General features: G+C 38.5%; 2 protein-coding genes across 3 annotated transcripts; one reads left to right on the top strand and one right to left on the bottom strand.

Moving 5' to 3' along the window:
- The first annotated feature begins 61 nt into the window (after window positions 1-61).
- Window positions 62-2,621, top strand: LOC101309876 (flavonol synthase/flavanone 3-hydroxylase-like). 2 transcript variants are annotated; one of them, XM_004307622.1, is made up of 3 exons: window positions 62-579; window positions 1,078-1,408; window positions 2,171-2,621. In XM_004307622.1, the coding sequence occupies exons 1-3, from the start codon at window positions 83-85 to the stop codon at window positions 2,420-2,422; spliced, it is 1,080 nt and encodes a 359-aa protein (XP_004307670.1). In that variant the 5' UTR covers window positions 62-82; the 3' UTR covers window positions 2,423-2,621. The 2 variants fall into 2 exon arrangements, with proteins under 2 accessions (XP_004307670.1, XP_004307671.1); XM_004307623.1 differs by lacking the exon at window positions 2,171-2,621 and adding an exon at window positions 1,538-1,873.
- Window positions 2,622-5,945: 3,324 nt separating this feature from the next.
- Window positions 5,946-13,813, bottom strand: LOC101304709. Its single transcript, XM_004307603.1, has 8 exons — window positions 12,609-13,813; window positions 11,459-11,699; window positions 9,420-11,029; window positions 8,748-8,824; window positions 8,601-8,633; window positions 8,142-8,364; window positions 6,524-6,644; window positions 5,946-6,421 (listed from the first exon to the last, which is right to left on the bottom strand). The coding sequence occupies exons 1-8, from the start codon at window positions 13,748-13,750 to the stop codon at window positions 6,173-6,175; spliced, it is 3,696 nt and encodes a 1,231-aa protein (XP_004307651.1). The 5' UTR covers window positions 13,751-13,813; the 3' UTR covers window positions 5,946-6,172.
- Between the last annotated feature and the right edge of the window lie 6,015 nt (window positions 13,814-19,828).

Below are 19,828 nucleotides of genomic sequence, written 5' to 3'. Positions count from 1 at the left end.
GAAAACTATAACTTTGTGTTATGTATAAATAGCATCAACCTTGGACGCCAAAAGCAGCTGCATCAGCTTCTACAATACCATCATGAATTGCCCGCAGGATTGGCCTGAGCCTATTGTCCGAGTACAGTCCCTGTCGGAAAAAGGCGTCGTGCCTGACCGCTACATCAAGCCCTTAACGGAAAGACCAAGCTCCGACCACCCCATCCACGCCAATATCCCCATCATCGACTTCCAACCCTTGCTTTCATCATCATCAGACGACGACGATGGCCTTCGTGCCGCCACACTTGATAAAATCTCAGAGGCTTGCCGGGACTGGGGCTTCTTTCAGATTGTGAACCACGGCGTCAGTCCGGAACTGATGGACAAGACGCAGAAGGTTTGGCGGGAGTTTTTCCATTTGCCGATGGAGATGAAGCAGGCCTATGCTAACTCACCCAAGACTTATGAAGGGTATGGGAGCAGGCTTGGAGTTGAGAAAGGCGCCATTCTTGATTGGAGTGACTACTATTTCCTTCACTTTCTTCCCTTTTGTTTGAAGGATTACAACAAGTGGCCTGCTTCCATCCCAGACGGCAGGTAATTCAGACTTATCCCAACTCTCTGACCTATTCTAGTCTCAACTCGATCATTTTCATACGATCGTAAGCAAGATCGAGTGCAAAATATTTATCTTATTTGGTCTAAAAAGTAATTGAGAATTAGCTAGTAAGCTAGGTTGTGCATGTAGTAAGCATTGTTGTTTAGGTCTTGAGGTAAATGATATTTACCGTTGGAGTTTAAAGTCCACATGAGGGTTATCTTATAGTATATGCTAAATATGCACATGCTACAAAAAGTTTTTAACAATATAGACATGCATTACGTAAGTAAATAAAGATATTATATGAACAGTTGAAGTGTACGTATCTGTATGTGTGACTAGTACGTGTATCTTAACTGTCGATAAGGATAATATCTAAATATTTGTCGGTTTTTTATTATTCCTTAAAACTTTACATCCGTCTGGGTGATAAGCTAATAATATTAGAATCAAGATGAATTAATACTGAAAGGTGTATTTTCATGGCTTTTCAGGGAAGTGATAGATGAGTATGGGAGAGAAGTAGTCAAGCTGTGTGGGAGATTGATGAAGGCTTTATCACTGAACCTTGGATTAGGGGAAGATTTTCTTCAAACCAAATTTGGAGGGCAAGATATTGGAGCTTGTCTAAGAGTGAACTTCTACCCCAAGTGTCCTCAGCCAGACCTCACTCTTGGTCTCTCATCGCACTCAGACCCAGGAGGCATGACTTTGCTGCTCTGCGATGAACATGTCGCCGGTCTTCAAGTCCGGAAAGATAACAGTTGGATCACTGTGAAACCAGCTCCCCATGCTTTTATCGTCAATATCGGAGATCAAATTCAGGTAACTTTCGTTCTCGGTTTCATTTGTATTCTTTTTTTCCGGCGAACAAGTTTGGGACAATTTTTCGATTCATTCGTATTCTTATTATTTAGACCAAAATTAGTATTCATGAACCAGAAGCACATGCAGGGGACATATTTAATCTGTTTGATGGATACTAGAAGCTAATGACCAGCCATATAAGACTATTTTGGGTCAAAACGTGCATAATTGATTCAAATCTAAATCCATGTGGTGGAGTCGTGCTTCTGAAATCTGAATTATGCCCCAGAAATGGTTCATGAACAAGTAACAAGTTGTTTAAATTAAAGTTTTGTTTTTCAGCAAAAAATAAAAGTATGGATTTGTTTGAAACCTAAGCGACAAACATTATCTTACTTTATATTCCAAAATATATATATGAAGATGATACAGTTGTTTACTAAAATATACTCGTGGGGAAATTGTATCCATTAAGTTTCTATCAATCTTTACAAAAAAATCTCTCAAGTTGCTAGTTGAAAAATGAAATTCAGATGCAACCTGTGACAATTTTGGTGAATTTCATTTGAATAAATCTTTTAGTAATGAACAGAAGAAAAAGGTGGATATATAGACAATAATTTGGGTTTAGTTAAAAATACATGCTACAATATGTGCACCCAGTTTTGTAACAAGTTCTAGGGTTTCTATCGTCTCTATTTTATCTGTCTTGTAATCTACTATGCTGCGTCAATAAGTTCATGAACTCCAACTAAACAAGTAAGATTTTGTTTGGCATAGGTTTTGAGTAATGCAACGTACAAGAGCGTTGAGCATAGAGTGATCGTAAATCCAGCCAAGGAGCGACTGTCATTGGCATTCTTCTACAATCCAAAGAGTGACATACCCATCGAGCCGGCGAAAGAGCTTGTCACGGCGGATAGACCTGCGTTATACCCGCCGAAGACATTTGACGAATACCGGCTTTACATAAGATTGAGGGGTCCGAAGGGAAAATCTCAAGTAGACTCCTCAAAATGTATGCGAGGATGATTTATAGTGGATACAGATTTAATTTCTTTACTGTAAATCACATGATTTGAACATCTATTCAATCCCTTCATTTGAGTTTGATTGTACAAGTTGTAGTCATAAAGGGATTAGACAGATGAATCTGATTGAGGATAACATCACCAGCCAACAGAGTATAGTGAAAACTAATTAACTAAAGAAAAGTTATTGAATTGGCTTCAAGTTCCTTGTTATATTCGATTATTACGATCATTGTGTTTGGTGATCTACAGAGCTTTGCCACACTTAATTGTCTCTACTGATTGTTGCGCGCTAACAAATAAGTTTTATATAGGCCGTTAATTAGTTAAACATAACTAAGTATAACTGTATATCGATGGCTCCGAGGAGCTAATATCGTCTAATTTTTATTATTTATTAAAAAAAAACTGTATAACGATGGCTGTGTACGTATAATACTCCTAGCTGCATGCACGACAGCATGAGTCATTCCATGGCGTTTGATATAACTTCGTAGTTTCTCTTTCAAAATTCCTCATTTAGGAAATTTCGGGTTAGGTGTTTAGCCAATTGGAATATTGCTCTCACTATATAATAAGAACATAACTTGTGATCTCTTCGAATTGGCTAATGAACACATACATATTCTCTGATCCCCTCTATTAGTTTAAACGATAATTAAACAAAAGACAAACAAATTGAAGTTAACATTTGGAGTAAAAGAGGAAAAGCATAGTGGTCTTCACTACTACTTTTGCAGGGATCTAAGTAGATAGCCATGGATTAGTGGATTATAGTTGCATCCACCTTGGATTTTTTGTTTGTTTTTTTCACTCCCTTCAATTTGGTGTACGATTTTTGCTAGGTACCCCATCTAGTTCAAATGTTCAATAAACAAATTTACTAGATTCATCATTGTTAAGCAGTAAAGCACACTAATAGAGATGTGCATTAGTGTATTACGTACTCACTTAATTAACAACCCTAATGTTGTCTACATCGATCGCACTAAACAAACCTATCATAGTTTATAGAATTCACATTCATCTTTTTATATATACATATGCATATATTTTCTACTAAAGCATGAAGCCGTGCTCTAATAGAAGTTTGTTTTTCTATGCTTCAATCATGTAAAAGTCAGGTAGAGTAAAATATATATTAAGGTTCTTCTGGATAGAAAATAGTATATGTTTAATCCGAATTTAGCACATGTATTCTTCTATTTGAGTAGTTTTGTAATATTTGAGCAAATTTAATAATTCAGTCAAATATCTAATAATTTTGTCTGCTAAATACATAAATACAAATGGCTCGATCTAGATTCTCTTGCTGCCATTCTATATTGTTTGTAGAATATTTGTTCTGGTCGACATCTCGGGCAGTTTTGTTTGCTGTTTTAATTATGGATTTATATGTCTATTTTTATATTTTTATGTAACACTGTATTCGATCTCTTCAGTCTGATATATGAACAGTATGACGTGATATATATTCAATGATTAATCTCAGTGATCCTTAGCTGCTAATTAAAGATGTTTCTAATAGTTAATAGTCTCTCTAGGTAAGCTAGTCAACTAGATTAGTGGATCATCTAATTGCTCGAGCTAGAATTAATCGATCTATCATTCGTTTAGAGGGCTTTGGTTTTTCAACTTGTACGCACTCAAAAAAGAACTATATCTAGGATATAAGTATAGTTGACACCTTGTTTGAACCGTATTAATTTGTTGTTGTTGTTGTTTAGGTATTTGAACAAGTTTTATTCTAGGGCTGCATCCGACTTTGACAAGCGTCTAGAGACAACCGGTCGGTTTTGAGGTTATGAGAGGCCAATCAAGAAGAACAAAGTGCCTCGCTCAGATGGAAGGCACCGCAGCTAGCTGGTATATATATATTTGATTGATTAGAGTGATATAAACAAAGGAAGAATTTTATGCAGGATTATCCATCAATATCTGTCATATCAGTTCAATATCGATAACTGATAAGTCATCGATCAGTAAGTTCTTGGAAGGCCAGGACACGAAATGACGAAACAAATTGGTTAAAATGTCTTATTTATGATGATGACAATACACATTTTGGGATAGAGTTGGAGGAGTTATAAGACAAGAATGGCAACCTAATATCAGATGGATGATTCAATCATCCCCAACCCCCAAATAATTCCATGCATTAGGTATTTGGTATGGCTTAAAACCATGTCTTTAGAGAAACCTGTGGCAACAGATCATCTAGTCTTTGTGATATATTCGCGTTACAGAGTGATGGTTTCATCACGTACGTATATGTACAATTAATGTATATATATATATATATGTATGTATATTGGTATAGTTATACCTAATTACTGGTGTATTAAAACAAATCTATGTACCAGCAAGAGGGATCTGCTGCATATTTCTTTGTCTTGAAAACTCCATTTATCTATACAGATTCTTCAATTAAGCATCTTACTTTAGCTTGATGAAAGATGTCAAAGAAACTGAAGTAAGAAGTTTCGGATATTCTGTTGGTTCTATAAAATTGAGAATAGATAATTATGCTATATCTAAAATTAACGTATGAGAAAATTATAGTAAGAGGAAACACCATAAAAAGTCTTTATCGATTAAAATAAACTATTTTTTAAAAAAAAATTCTTTAATTCATCACTGTCTTGTTATCGCATTTTTAGTGACACTTTTCTAAGCACCACTAGAAATTATCCATAATTGAATTCCGGCTCTTGATTACAGAGAATCGTCATGAGTCATGAGGCCAGAGGTTCATGCATATAATGTAGAATGCTTGTGGAAAATGGACATATTATAAGGATACCTTGCACCACTAGGTAAGGGAAGATAATAAGTTTCAATGGTGGAATTATTATTGTGAACGGGGGGGGGCCATTCCCTCTGGGTTTTGGGGACAAAGGTTTAATAATGTAGGTGCCGGAGTTGAAGTCAATCAAGCACGTTTAGTATTTCACCAGAACGTTTTATTTTCTCGCCGGAATATGGCTGATGTCGGCAGCGTACCACCTCCACCGTTAATAATGGAGGTGGTGTCACCTGGGATTTCATTTTCATATTTGGACAGACAGACAAAGCACGCGAAGAAGACTTGGTGTCAACTCCTAGCTCCAAAGTCCAAATTGCTCAAGTGGTTATCTAAAATTCCATAAACAAGTTAGAGGTGGCAATTTCTGGGACGACAATATAGATACAAATCAAACTCAACATGAACTTGGTGTCCTACTTCAGATTGTGGTTAGAATGCTCCCGAAGTATGTGATGTTTCGACTTTCAATTATTCTAATCTATGATGTTTACAGATTGAACGTACACATTTGCGTATAAGATTGTACTTGACATAGCTAACATCGAGTACTGAAGACCAGCTCAATGAAATGGTTAACTACTTGACAATCTATGCATAATGACAGACAACTATAGATAAACTAGAAGCTAATTCACCAATTGCATAGTTGGTTGGTGCACATCTCCTTCTGGGAGAACCAAGTATTTGATCTGTCAAATCGGAAGTGCAGAGTAGAAATATAACAAGGAACCTTGAATCAAACAAAATTGATTCTATACAATGAACAAAAGAACACAAACAGCTGGGTAAAACTGTAGCTTAAACTTCTGCGACCAAGAGATTACCCACCATACAGTTGTAGAATAATATGACAGGTTGAAATTTAAAAAGGATCCAGAGATGCAATAAAACTATAAAGAAATAAAAACCTAGACTTGGATCACTGATTCATGTCGACATCAGTCATCACTGTCTTCCCTTCTTTGAGCAAGAAGGGCATTTGTAATGCTGGATATACTCGGCCTTGGATGGTGTTATCTTCACACACTTCCCATGGTACCATCTCTCGCAGATGTCACAGCCAATCCAAAACTCATTAGCACTGTAATTTCCCCCGCAGCTTCCACACAGAGTTTCACTATGCTCATCTTCATCCTCCACATAATTTTCATTGAGCAACGTACTATTGGTCCTCATTGGTCCATCAGTTGATCTCTGTGAAGTAGAGGTGAGTCTATAAGCCCAAATTTTGCATAAAGGGACAAAGCATCTTGAAAACCCCAAAACTACATAATTGTCAACTAGAAAGAGTATCACCTTTGCGTTGTTCCTGGATTTGCTTCCACTATCCATACTGGGTTTGTCTTTAGTGGGCATCCTTCCAGTTACAACTTCAAATATTGTTGGCAGATCATTGGTCAAGCCAAATAGACGCTTCCTGTTCATGACAGGAACACAAATATGGTTATTTCAGCACACTTGCAATCTCCTGCGTTTGGGGGGCTACCATGATTGATGGCCCGAAAAATCACAATTTAGATATGTTGGGCCATTGGCCTTCACAATCAGGTGTCCAGTATACCATATTATACAATCTACACCAACTATGAAGAAAATGTTCATTGAATCAGGGAACTAGAGGGTGGAGGCATCAAACAGCATAAGAAGGGAGTGAAATTGAAAGCTCTGAATTGGATGTGTGAGGATATTAAGAGATAAAATGCATAAAGATTCTGCAAACACTTTCCTTAGATGTCTAAGTATGAAGAATTATATTGAGGATCAGATATGTAAGAAGAAAAATCAGCATGAAGAATTATATTAAGAGATGTCTAAGTATGAAGAATTATATTAAGAGATAAAATCATAAAATGCATAAAGATTCTGCAACCACAAAAACTCTCTTTTCTTTTTGGTGATATGCAGCAACAACAAATATATTGAGGATCAGATATGTAAGAAGAAAAATCAGCCACTGTGTGCTCAATATATTTCCAATCAAACAGGCACTCTAACAATCCATGATTCAAAGAATAGAGAAAAATCAGCATCAGGCTTAGTAGAGTTGAGTTAAAGCAATAATAAGGAACATCAGCAGAATTGCTTAGACATCGAACACGCTTGCATAATTCCATAATATCAGTAAACAAAAAAGATTCTTAAAGACTAGCCAAGGAAGTCCAACCCTAGTGCAGAGGAAAATGTTTCACTTCATCCATTCTCCCAACAGAGAGAACATCTTTCTTACTCTCTTGATTGACAAACACGCATATACTCTCAAGGGTCCTTAAATCATGTCTTGTTTCTTAGCTACTAACTCGGATATGAGAACTGCAGATACATTGAATCTTACCGAATTATACATCTGGATTTGATCTAATGACTAAAAAGGACCTTGACACAAAATAACTACATAACAGGTTTTCTATATTGCCTCATGTTTCACTGTTTAAGAAACAACAGTGTCATATCAATTAGAAGAGTCTTACTTAAAGATGAAAAAAATAACACAAAAAAAATATATACAAGAACCAGAAGAAAAGACACATATGACTAAAGCTAGCTCTGCCTATGTTTTCATGTAAACAAGTTGTATAATCCGCCCCCCAAAATTATCATACACTCCTATAAAAGAGAAAGTAATCAGCCGTCAAATCCAAATCTTTGAACTTATCTAAAAAGAAATTAATCAGCTGTGAAGTCCAAATCTAAGAAATTCAAAACAAAGAAACAACAGGCAATTAGAGTCCATCGAAAGATACAAAATGCCTGAAATACATATCTTTGGTGAGTGAATTAGAATACAAACAAAGAGAAACCATGATATTATTTGCACATAAATAAGCATGATTACAATCCAGTTGCACACAAACCACCCTAACATCCCCACAAACATATAAACTCAGGAAAAACATCAAGGAAATGAACAACAAACCTCTCATTCCGATTAAGGCGAGCCCCAAAGTAGAAAGACACAGACAGCAACCAAGAATCACTATGCACTGCAATCAAAGACAGCCAATCCTGCCGCTTCATCCCATCTCTCGCGAAATTAATGCCCAACGCAGGCTCCGGAAGCTCTGGCGGCACTTCCTCCGCCGGCAGAGTCACCTCCCACGTCTCATCCGGGTGTCCATACAAACACAAATTCTCCTTCTCTGAAACAAAATAACCAACACTACCAAATTAAACCAAAAAAGAAGAAAAAAAACATATCACACTGATATTAAACTAATCATACGCCTTCAACATTTCCACTAATCATAACCTATTCTTCACTTCTTTTTCAACAAAAAAAAAAATTTCTTAAGCATCAAAAAATTAAGTATCTAATCATATGCTAATTACTAAAGCTTATAAAAATTAAAAATTAAAAATCGAAGCAAGAACACACCTGGATCGCAGAGCGCGTAGAACTCATCCACATCTGAAAATCAAAAAGAACAAAGCCTCAACAAACCTCACATATAGATACATATATATATACACACACACACACACAAACGCATTTGAAGAACCGAATTAGAGGAGAGAGAGAGACCGTTGGTGAGGGCGCGAACGATGCCGGAGCGACGGGCGGCGTAGTCCTTGAAGATCTCTTCGACGCTGCGAGGAGGGCTCGTAGATGGCATTCTGTAATATTCTGATTTTACTTTTATTTTTATTTTTTTGACTGATAAGGAGAAAGATCTGGGCTTTAACTTTGGGCCCCAGGGGACAGCTCATTATTAAAAGTGCTTTTAGTAAAAGCGCTTTTTGTTTGGCTTGGCAATATATATATATATATATATATTATTTTTTTTCTTTTCCTTTTGTTTTACAAAAGCACACTACAGTTTTAGATTGATTCACATTCATACAACTGATACAAGCACACTTGCTGCAGATTTATGTTATCAGGCAGCAAGCAAAACCCTATTACAAAGCCGATACGGACCGAAGGCCTAGAAGAGCTAAAACAAGGGCTTGCTACAAGTTACAAGCTACTTTTTACATCTAATTTACAAGGAGAGACTTCTCTAAGAAAATGCCTACTCACTTTAGTATGATTTCGGGTGGGAGGTAGTCTTCCGGAGATGACTCCTCCTCCAAGCAAAAGCCGTCGCAAGCTTTGAGTGTTACGATAGTATGAGCATTCAGGTTGTGTCGCTTCTGGACCTCTGCGAATCTTCTGCTCAAGACTTGGTCTACCCAGTTTTCCACCACGTTGTACTTGTTGGAAAGATATGCGGCTGCAAGTAGTCGTTCCATGACTTGTGTGTCGATTTCTAGCAAGCACTCTGAACCAATGAGCTGGTGGAAACTGTTTTTGATCTGCTTTGATATATTCTCAGCAAGTGCATCGAAATCAACCGGCTTGAATGCCACTGTTTCATCAAACTGATCAGTGAATTCTTGCAACCAGGGACTGGAGTTTTCTGACAAGCAGTCATCAGCGTCTAGATGTTGCACTGCATTCTCTTCAGCTGGAAGGTTGAGATCCAGAAACCTAGTCGACGTTTTGTTAGGCCGTTTACTCATCTCTGAGACTGAATGCTGCTCTAGAGGTTTGCCCACACCAGACAGCTTCCTTTTGTTCAGAAAATGAGGGATGCTTTCTTTAGTTGTATTGGAGGATGTTGTCCAGTTTTGGCTTACAGCCCTGCCATCAAGTGCGCATTCAACTGTAATCTGAACGGGCCACCCTTTTGCTTGTGAGATTTTTTCCTCGGAATATTTGGAAGGAACCCTTTTGGAAGTGAGAGTGCTGCAGCCCTTTTCTGTAGTTGTAATAAACACTGCATTACTTGTGCTGACTTGTCTTCCATGGGAATCTGAAAACTTACCGCTCAAAACCGCCTGGGACAAACTATGCTGAGCAACGACATCTGCCTTGTCTACATTTTCCAGGAACACAATTGACAATGGTTTCCTGCAGAGTTCTCCAGCCACATAATCAACAACTGTCTTACCTCTATACTTTGCATCATAACCATTCAACACTTGACCACCGAACATTGTGTCTGAATGGAGCAATCCATCCTGAGAATTCAGATCCACACAGATCAGTTGTTCCTGGCTCCCGTATAATAACTCAGCGAGCACACTAGCAATTTTCTTTTTACCATACCTATCTGGTCCAACAAAGTTGAACCATATATCCCTTCTGTGCCTACATCCAGTCCGGTGTTCACTTCTTGATCGGCAATGCGCTATTCGTTGGCTAATAGCACTTATAGCCTCAGTTTGCCAGCTCACTCTCTCAAAGAGAGCTCTCAAAAGCATCTTGACATCACTTGGATCAAACTGCCCATGTTTGTCAGCCCTTGAGCAGAATGATGACTGAGCAGTGTAAATAGAGGAATTTCCAGAAGAGAAAACTGACATGTCATGTTGACTACCTTGATTCAGATTTAAGTTCAACTTACTAGCAGGAGAAGAGCATATTCCTAATCCTAAATCTGTTGTCACAGAAGTCGAAGATGTTGGAGATGTTCGGCTACCCTCAACCATGCTTGAATTGTACAAACTACAAGAAGACTTGACACTACCCGATTCAGTATCTTCATCTTTTGTAGGTTTTTCCCATACCCCGGAAGAGAAACTTTCACTCTTGGACTGAGATGAGGATATCTCTTGCACATCTGTGGGGATGCATGACTTTTCATTTGAAGAAATATTGGTCTTCTTGCTGTGAATGTGCTTCTTGTCTTCACCAGACTCAAAGCCCACAATAGTTGGAAACAAGTTTGCTAAAGGCAAGGGATGAGATTCATGTGTATTATCCCATTTCTTTTGCAGTCCTGTAACTTTGGAACTCAATAGCACTCCATCGTCTTTGGTCTGCACTGAAGAGATAAACTAATTTTCAAACGAATAATGCAAAAACTACATAATAAATTGCTATTACTTCTCTTATTTTCTAAAAGACATGTAATTTGAAGCAGAGTTCAAAACATTCAACATATAACATATTGTCAAACACCGGGTTGTCATTTAAGCAACCATAGCAGGAGATATTCTACACCACATACTGACCAAAATATTACTAGGCATAACTTTTCATACCCCTTCGACAAATCAAAATTTAGAGTGCTCAATTTCTGGAAAAACATGGAAGTGCAAAAAGGCTTTTCAAGAACATGGTTGTACATGTAGCCATGTAAGAGTTCAGTTAGCAATATATCCATTAAATGCCCAATCTAGCTAGCTGCATCTCTGATATGATGATAATGAATAGCATATATATGATTGTGAATTTCTGATACACACCTTCATATCCAACCCCTTGTTTGTGCCAAGTGGAGCCATCCACATCCAAGAAGGCAAGCTAGCATGCTGACCTGCCACTGAAGTAGCAAAGCCTCCCTTCGGAAAAGCATATGCTTCTTGATCATCTTTTTCACTGCACTGATGATCGAGGGGAAATAACCCATTTGAACAACTTAACGGAAGCTTTAGGTCAGAAGGTGCAGAAAAGAACCCACCAAGTGGAACAAATGACTCCATCAAGCTGGAAATACATTATGACAAGGAAACAATGAGAGAGATTCAACTGGCAAATACAATTAGGAGTCAAACTGAAAATAGAGTCGTAACAAACTGTTCCAGACACATGGAAAAGAAAAACAAATATCAAAACTTGGGATGCACAGCAATAACAGCACCAATAAGACACCAAAAAATTCATTAATTTTTTTTCCCCTTTGTTTGATTGAACTATTAGATAACAGAGTAACACAGCCCTAATTAACAATTAACACCAAGATGAACTTTAAACCCAGACAAATGCATACAACAGTTCAAATGACTTCGATTTTTTAAACAATCATCTCAAGACAGATGGGATATAAACGAGCGAGTATAGAAGTAAAGAACCAGTCAAAGGTGAATACACACATGTTCAATCTCATACTACAACTTCTTGTTCAGATTGAGCCAACATTGAATACAAAAAGAAGACCATGTGGTTAGAGCAGCGAAGAGGAAAAGGACTGTGCTCCTAGAGACATCAATTCTTTTCAAAAGCATGCAAGAATAGAGAAAAAAAATTACAAGTCTTTACTCTTCTTTTGGTTTCTATAGCCTGATACTTAACGATTCAAGGAGTTGGTCAATATTTCACCAAATAAAGCTAAGATTTTGGCCTATAATCTCACACCTGCAAATGCCATAATGAATTGTCCAATACTATCACTAAAACAGAACAAAAGTACATCAAAAAAGACCAAGAAGAAGCTGAGAGCAACTGATTCCAATATTTTTATACCAGAAACTGCCAGCAATAGTATCTGAGATAAGATTAATATACTAATATAAAATCTTCATAAGCAAACAGACAACCATATGTAAACCAAAGAGGTCAAGCAAAGTCACCCAAGTTTCAAACCAACATAAGAGTTCATAGAGCAACATAACTCACCTGGACCTCGGGTATGATTCAGCTCCAACCGAAGTGATCGGCAGAAGCTGCAAGTCCCAGTCTTTCTCTACCGACGGAAACATACTCACAAACTTCAAGTAGCTCCCATAGCTCGCCGTAGCTCCAACGAACCAAACACTTCCCCGGTAAACCTCCACCAGCCTAGTCAACTGGGCCACCACATATCTCACTGACTCACCCAAACACTCCTCCCCAACTAGCATCTTCAAGTCTCCAATATTCACCACAACTCCACCTCCCAAACACTTGTCCACTAACTCACCCACCTCGGCCAGCCTCGAACTCAAGCACCCTTTGTCGGAATCAGTTAATGTAAACTGAGATAACTCTTTTTCGATCGAAACTGAACTCACACCGGACAGCTCCACCGGTAAGATACCTTCTTTAGTTAACGATGCCATGAACATGTGAAGAGCTTCGTAAGCACATACACCCAGGAGCAGAGGATTCCTGTTTCTTCCTAAAACTTCTCCAATTCTCCGACAATTCTCGTCTCCGTTGGCGAAACCCGAGAACGGGAAAACGGGCCGGCGACGACGACCCGGACCGGGACCCGGACCCGGACCCGGATTATGGAGAAACAGAGGAAGAGGAGGAAAAGGGCGGAGGATGGCCATCTTGATTTCGGAGCTCCGGAAACCCGCTTCCGCGAAGACCCGACTGACAACCGGGTCGTCGAGAATGGAGAGAATAAGATGCTGGAGCTCGACCTTAACGCAGGACATGGACGACTGTTGTTGCTGGAGCTGATGGTAGAGGTGATAATTCTCCGGCTGCCGTCGCTGGTTGGCCTGAGAGCGCTTGATGGCGGCCATGAGGGAGTTCGAAACGGGCGGGTCGTCGTCGCTGAGCTGCCGGGTCGACGACGAGACCCGGTCCAGGGATACGCTGAGGCAGAGCTCCAGCGCCTTGAACTGGAGCCGCGGCGAGTAGGCCCCGTTGCGAGCACGCGCGCAGGCCTCGCGTAGGGCGGAGTTGGGGAGGGAGAGTAGAGCAGAGACTGCGTGGAGGGATGTGGTCTGCGCGTGGCTTCTGCGGCGCGCGACGGACACCGCCTCGTCGAGCGCGTGGGTTGCCTCCGGTGTTAAGCATTGCCTGGCTACAGAAACTGGCGTAGGCATCGCCGTAAAAACCGAAACAAATTCTGGTTACTTACTGAACTACTGAACCAGGCAGAACCTTTGTGTTTATTTATTGGTAAAATATGTGTATGAATTTAGAGGAGAATATATATATAAGCTGGGTGAAGAAGGAATTAGAGGAACTGGGTGGTGGGGCCAGAAGAGAAAAGGCAAAATGAGAAGAACAGGTAAGCTGGTGACTGGTTGAGAATAGATTCTGTGTTGGACAGAGTATCATATCTAACAGAGGGGCGAGAGAGAGAGAGAGAGAGAGACAATGATGATGGGTGTTTGAAGGAGGGAAAGCAATGAAAATTATGGAAAGATGCTGTGGCCACTTGCTTTTGGAGCTAGCTAGTGATGAGAGACTGAGTGGGCCACCGACTGAGCGTCAACGTCGCTGTCTGCTTACGCGGCCAGCACGGTGGTGACGGCGATGGAACACCGTTTGTGGTGGTGTACTGGGTGTTTATGATCGAGTTGACTCCAACGTATTCAACTCATCAACATGCATTATTATATTGGTATCAGACTACGAGTAGATTCGTATAGTATCTATCTCTGATTCTCTTTTATGATCTGGCGGCAAAATTTCAACGGGTTGTTTATTTACTGTGGATACTTTTTCTTCATGACTATGATAATTTGAGGTTAAACTCGTAGATGGTGATGCTAGATAGCTAATTGCTGTGAATATGAACATATCCTCTTCATTCATTTTAATCATGCATGGATTCTAAAAAAAATTTAGTCATCGACATTAATATTAAGAATATACGTCACAGATAATTACTCTCTTAGTCTTTTTAGATACAGTTGAATACAGTCGAAGAACTTTATATTAAAACTAATAATTTTACGATTAGTGAGCATGATATGATTAGTGAGTAGTTCTATCACGCATTTCATTATACACATTCTTGACTACTTGTCTATCAGAGCGGATTCAATGCACTGGTGCACTTGAACCATTAACAGATAGCAAACGTCTGTTAGTAATAAAAAATAATAAAAACCAAAATGTGCAGTAAAAACCTTCTGCTCTGCGTATCTCTCCATCTCCCTTGCCTCCAGGGGCGTAGCTACAATGGGGCGAGAGGGTTCAATTGAACCCTCTGACATTTCAGGCGCAGCTGTTTTTCTTTGGTAGCTGTTGATTGGCTGGGGCAAATATATTATACTTTATATAAATACTGCCCGATTCTGCCACCAATTGTTTTAAAATATTAATTAATTGTCTTTTGTATTGTCTTTCAAGTATAGTCTTACTTTGGACCAGACTTTCCCCACCCATGCGACAAAAACTTACACCATGATTTTTGTTTTTTTAATATATAAATTTTTGGGCAAAACCTTATTAAACTAGTTGGTAATTTTTTACCAAAAGAAAATATAGAATCACATTTTGTATCTACTACACCAGCACAATTATCTACTGCAGCAGTTGCAACCGCAAGAATCAATGTTAATGTTATGAGCCTATTCTTGAACCTAATTTTTAGGTTTTTGAATGTTTTAGAATGGTTTGTTATGTATGAGAAGTGAAAACTATGCACAAATTAAATAAGTTATTTTGCGATTAATTTATTGTTTAATATCTAATATCCACTTAACTTTTGACCCTCCTATAAATAAATTCTGGCTACGCCACTGCTTGCCTCCATAACCCAGCTCTCCATCTCTCTGCCTCCAAAACCCAGCCTCTCTATCCAGATCTTCATCTTCATCCTCCCGACCTTCCTCAATTCCAGATCTGCTTCTTCATCCTCCCCGAACTTCCTCAATTCCATATTTGTTTCTTCTTCCTTCTCAACCCTCAGATTCCTCAACCTTTCAATTCCTCAATTTTCATTTATAGGGTTTCATGTTTCCAATTTCTTCTTGCCCAACCCTCATCCTCATGAAATTCATCAGTCTTGCTTGATCAATTAATTCTATTTGGTGGGAAAATTGGGGTCTGATAAACGAGAACAAATTAGAACCAATTACCCTCTGATTCAAATCATTTAATACCAAACCCAATTTCTTATTTACCTTTGCAAATCAATTCAGCCACGAGTCTGAGCTTCAGTGCTCCAAAGAAGGCTGGTCTGGTGGCGGTTTTGGCTTTGTTTGGAGAGGAGAATCGGCCGCTCTATCGTCGGACTCTGTGGCTGAGCCACGACATCCTGGCGTGATCTCCACACCCTTATTCAGTGTTCTATTTTCAGATTTCTCCAATTTAGTTTATGTGTTTACCGGCTCCTACTTTTACTTTATCCTTAACGACGTTAAAATGATGGTTAGTGCCAAATCAATGACTAGATTAGATGTACGGTTGAGATTGCATATTAACTCTCGGTTTACTTACATAAAGGTGCATACAAGAACTTTCGCTTGCCTATTAGTATATTGTAACAGAAAAACGTGTATTAGCTCTTTGTTTGCGTGTAAGTTTTACAAGATGTTTATTAAAATGGTTCAATGATAATAAAAAGAGTATTCGAATCGATAAAAAGATAAACGAAAGAAAGAAGGGACGTGAGAGTGAAGTGTTATCAACTGATCACCAAAAGAATAATAACATGCTAAGGTTTTGCATCACTTCGTTATCCATCTCAACTCAAACAAGATTATTCTCAGACCATTAAAAGATCGACACCACGCGTAGCTACCTCATATGTTCTTGGGCTTTTCATCACCGGATCGATAAATTATTTCTATGAAAATAGACTAGTGAAAAATAATACACATACTAATCAATGAATTGAGATTTCTGGGTTGAATCAGTCGGTGAAGAGATGTGTTCATGGGGTCGGTCTGTTTTAAATCAGAAAAGCTAGCAACTGATGAGATCATTGAGATTCCCATTCCAGAAACTAAGCTTTGCTGTCTTGCTTGGTTTGTTTTGGACCTCAGCGGTCAGCATGGGATTTAACACAAGTCAATTTCCATTACAGTACTATTCTCTGTCTGAGAGTGATAGACATTAGAGAGTAAAGTGTGATGGGGACGAGAATCAAACCCTAGCTAGCTACAACAACGTACCACCATACACATACATATCACTCATGATCCTCCCCTCCACAATATCAAACCCTAAAATTTTCTTTTTCTTTTTTCATTTGCAAGTTTAATCCAAGGAGAGCGAGCACTCGCTGGAATTGACCCCTACCCAACATCAAAGGTTTTTCAAAACCAATTGGTAATGGGTGAGAGACCCAAATCCTTATAAATTCACATACAATGTCTCATATTCTCGATGTGAGAGTTCTATCTCAACACACCTCAGCACATGTGACGAATCTTAAAGCCTAACACGTGGACAACATTTAGGATTGACGTGGAGTTCGTGTGGCCATTGGGTCAAACCTAACACGTGGATAACATTTGGGGTTGACATGGAGTTCGTGTAGCCATTGGGCTTCACACGTGGACGTGGGTAACCCGTTCTGATACCATGATAAAGTAGTATGGGGTTCATATCCAAAACCAATTGGTAATAGGTGGAAAGGCTCAAACCCTTATAAACCCACAAGTAATGTTCATATTCCCGATGTGAGATTTATATCCCAACATCTTCCTCAGAGTAATTGCACCCGTTGGGCAAGGGTAATTGCTGATTTGCCAATTGAATTGGCAGTGCTAATTCACTATTCATCTGAAATTGATAACTTGCTCTCATTTTGACAATGCATCAATTGAATACAATTTGCATGCTAATTCACTATTCATAATACAATTTTGAATAATTTAGACTGAAAACGTTAAACTTATAATTTGATAAACAAGATTAATCACAAAATATTAATTATCTTTGATAAAACTTAATCAATGGAAAATAAATCGATGAAGGAAGAAGATTGGGAGAAACTTTTGAAAATTTAGGTGCCAGAAATTATGAGAAATTACAGGGAGTGATGTAACTTTTTAAAGAAAAAAATATTGTGATTTTTTAAATTGACAAAAGAATTACTGTTGCTATTTAATAATACCCGTTAGATCCTAATCCAACGGCCATAATTAAGCTGTTGTTTCCGATACATAGGTGCCAAGGTTTACCCGTTGTAAAATAGATACGAGAAGAAAATGGAGCCCACCAAATTGGTCAGGCAAAACGATGGGCAATTATGAGCAATCGGATTGCCTAGGCAATCACTATTCACGTAGGACCCATTAATCAATCGGGCAATTAATAATTAATGCCCGGTGCATTGGAAAATAGAAGAAATTAACCGATCAGTCGTCTAATCGGCGCATCGGTGAAAATGCTCTCATGACCTAAACGCTTCCGGACTTCGAAAATTCTTCCCTCCACCCTCACGTGGTAAATCTTGACTAAATTTTGACTAACTCTTCCTTCACGTTCCGTCAGCAAAACGAGAAAAGAAACACAGGTCATATTGGGTTGAATTGAAGGTAGTAAATTCCAGATTTGAAGTTGTATAATTTCTTCAAATTCAGGCATCCTTATCTTTAATGAACTTCTTCTTCTCGACCTTGCTTCTGTTATTTTCTTCTTCTTTCCTCTTTTTCCTGCACATGAACACGCCAGCTGATAGTCAGATACCATCTTGAATTACCCATTTACGTTGCTGGGTTGATATGGATAGTGGGGGTCAGGCCAACCCCATTGAAGATCTTGGATTGATACCCAAAACGCCAAAACTAATTTTTTTTTTTTTTCTTGGATATTGGGTTTAAGCGATGCATGTTTCTTTTTTGGTGGTGAAGAGATGACAGAGGAACTAATAAGAACCATACAACTTTAATTTTGATATTTGAGTATCTCTCTTGATGGTGAAGAGATGATGGAAGGAGAAGCAGAGAAAGAGTTGAGGAAGATCGACGAGTTGCAGAGAAAGAGCGGTGGAAGGCATCACTGTTATTCGCTTTCTGTTTTTTACTTTTTCAATTCGTTAACGGCGTTAATCCAGTGAATGTTCACCGTGTGGAGGGAAGAACCTCCGTCCAGACTTACCCAGAAACAGTGTCTGATTTGATGTGTGTTTTTGTTTCTACCTTATTTGTTGGACCCTTTCCTTTGCCAAGCCTTTCCCAGTACTTCAGCCTTTTACGATAAAGGTCTGTGAACTAGACCCTTCTTCTTCTTTTTTTGTTTTTTTTCCAGCCACCTTCATCATCATCGATGGAGGATCCCTCCAGTTTCAAACAGCACTACTGCAGAAGCTGGCCGTGACAATATTAAGCTTAGGGTTGATCGGAACAATGAAGAACAACTGAACAAGCAAACTGATGGAAAATCACAGTAGCCGGTTCACTGAAAAATTGCAAGTGTTGATACTAATAATAAAGTAACAAGGAAGTGTGTCAAATGGCCACAGTAATTAAGTAAAAGTATATTGAATTGGTATAAATTCTAGAAAATATTGACGAATTTCGCTGAAATGAAATAGCTTAATCGTGTGATTATACAAGAGCATAAATTGTTGAGTTCGTTACTGAGATCTTTAAATTTACTTAGCCGCACTCTAAATTGTTCTAAGATTCTACCGACAAGTTCTTCTATATATATGAAAGAGAAAAATCATATATATTTTCTAGCTAATAAAACCCGCCCATGGCTTCGACTGTGCTGTCATTATCACTAGAGAAATGTGGAAAGCCAGTGTCGTTTTCAAATACGCGTAGTTGTTACCCTCCCCAGAGCCAAAGAGACCTACATTCTCAGTTCCACACTTCCTCCCAAAGCTCTAACTAAAATTCTATTTATTTTTTCTTTTTTGTGATAGAGATGGAAAAGAAGGGAATCTGGACTCATGAAATATCTCATGTGTGTATAGAATCTCCAAATGGAATACACCACAGCAAAGAAACTTCTCTAACTTTTCAATTACATGATCCGTAATATGTCTCCCTCGATCGAATGCCACTTAGTACATTATGATACCGGTGATAGATCAACTATTTTGTTACACCTTTTTTTTCAACTATTTTGTTAGACTTTTTTTTTAGTTAAGCGTAGAGAGACTAATATCATCCTCCTACGAAAATTTATTTAAAAAAAATGTACAATAAGCTGGAGAACTAGGCCAATGTCAGCCATATAGTACAAAAATCATATAATATCAAGAAAAC

This window comes from Fragaria vesca, linkage group LG7 (assembly GCF_000184155.1).
Source record: "Fragaria vesca subsp. vesca linkage group LG7, FraVesHawaii_1.0, whole genome shotgun sequence".
Lineage (NCBI taxonomy): Eukaryota > Viridiplantae > Streptophyta > Magnoliopsida > Rosales > Rosaceae > Fragaria > Fragaria vesca.
Note: the sequence above shows the minus strand (reverse complement) of the source record. Positions and strands in the feature narration are given on the sequence as shown.

Excerpts from the sequence above, each read along its gene's own strand:
- LOC101304709 (XM_004307603.1), bottom strand. The coding sequence starts at position 13,750 with ATGCCTACGCCAGTTTCTGTAGCCAGGCAATGCTTAACACCGGAGGCA. Across the intron at positions 8,365-8,600 it reads CTACGCGCTCTGCGATCCAG|AGAAGGAGAATTTGTGTTTG; the intron begins GTGTGTTCTTGC and ends ATTTTGTTTCAG. Across the intron at positions 6,645-8,141 it reads CGCCTTAATCGGAATGAGAG|GAAGCGTCTATTTGGCTTGA; the intron begins GTTTGTTGTTCA and ends TGTCATGAACAG.
- LOC101309876 (XM_004307622.1), top strand. The coding sequence starts at position 83 with ATGAATTGCCCGCAGGATTGGCCTGAGCCTATTGTCCGAGTACAGTCC. Across the intron at positions 580-1,077 it reads GCTTCCATCCCAGACGGCAG|GGAAGTGATAGATGAGTATG; the intron begins GTAATTCAGACT and ends ATGGCTTTTCAG. Across the intron at positions 1,409-2,170 it reads ATATCGGAGATCAAATTCAG|GTTTTGAGTAATGCAACGTA; the intron begins GTAACTTTCGTT and ends TGTTTGGCATAG.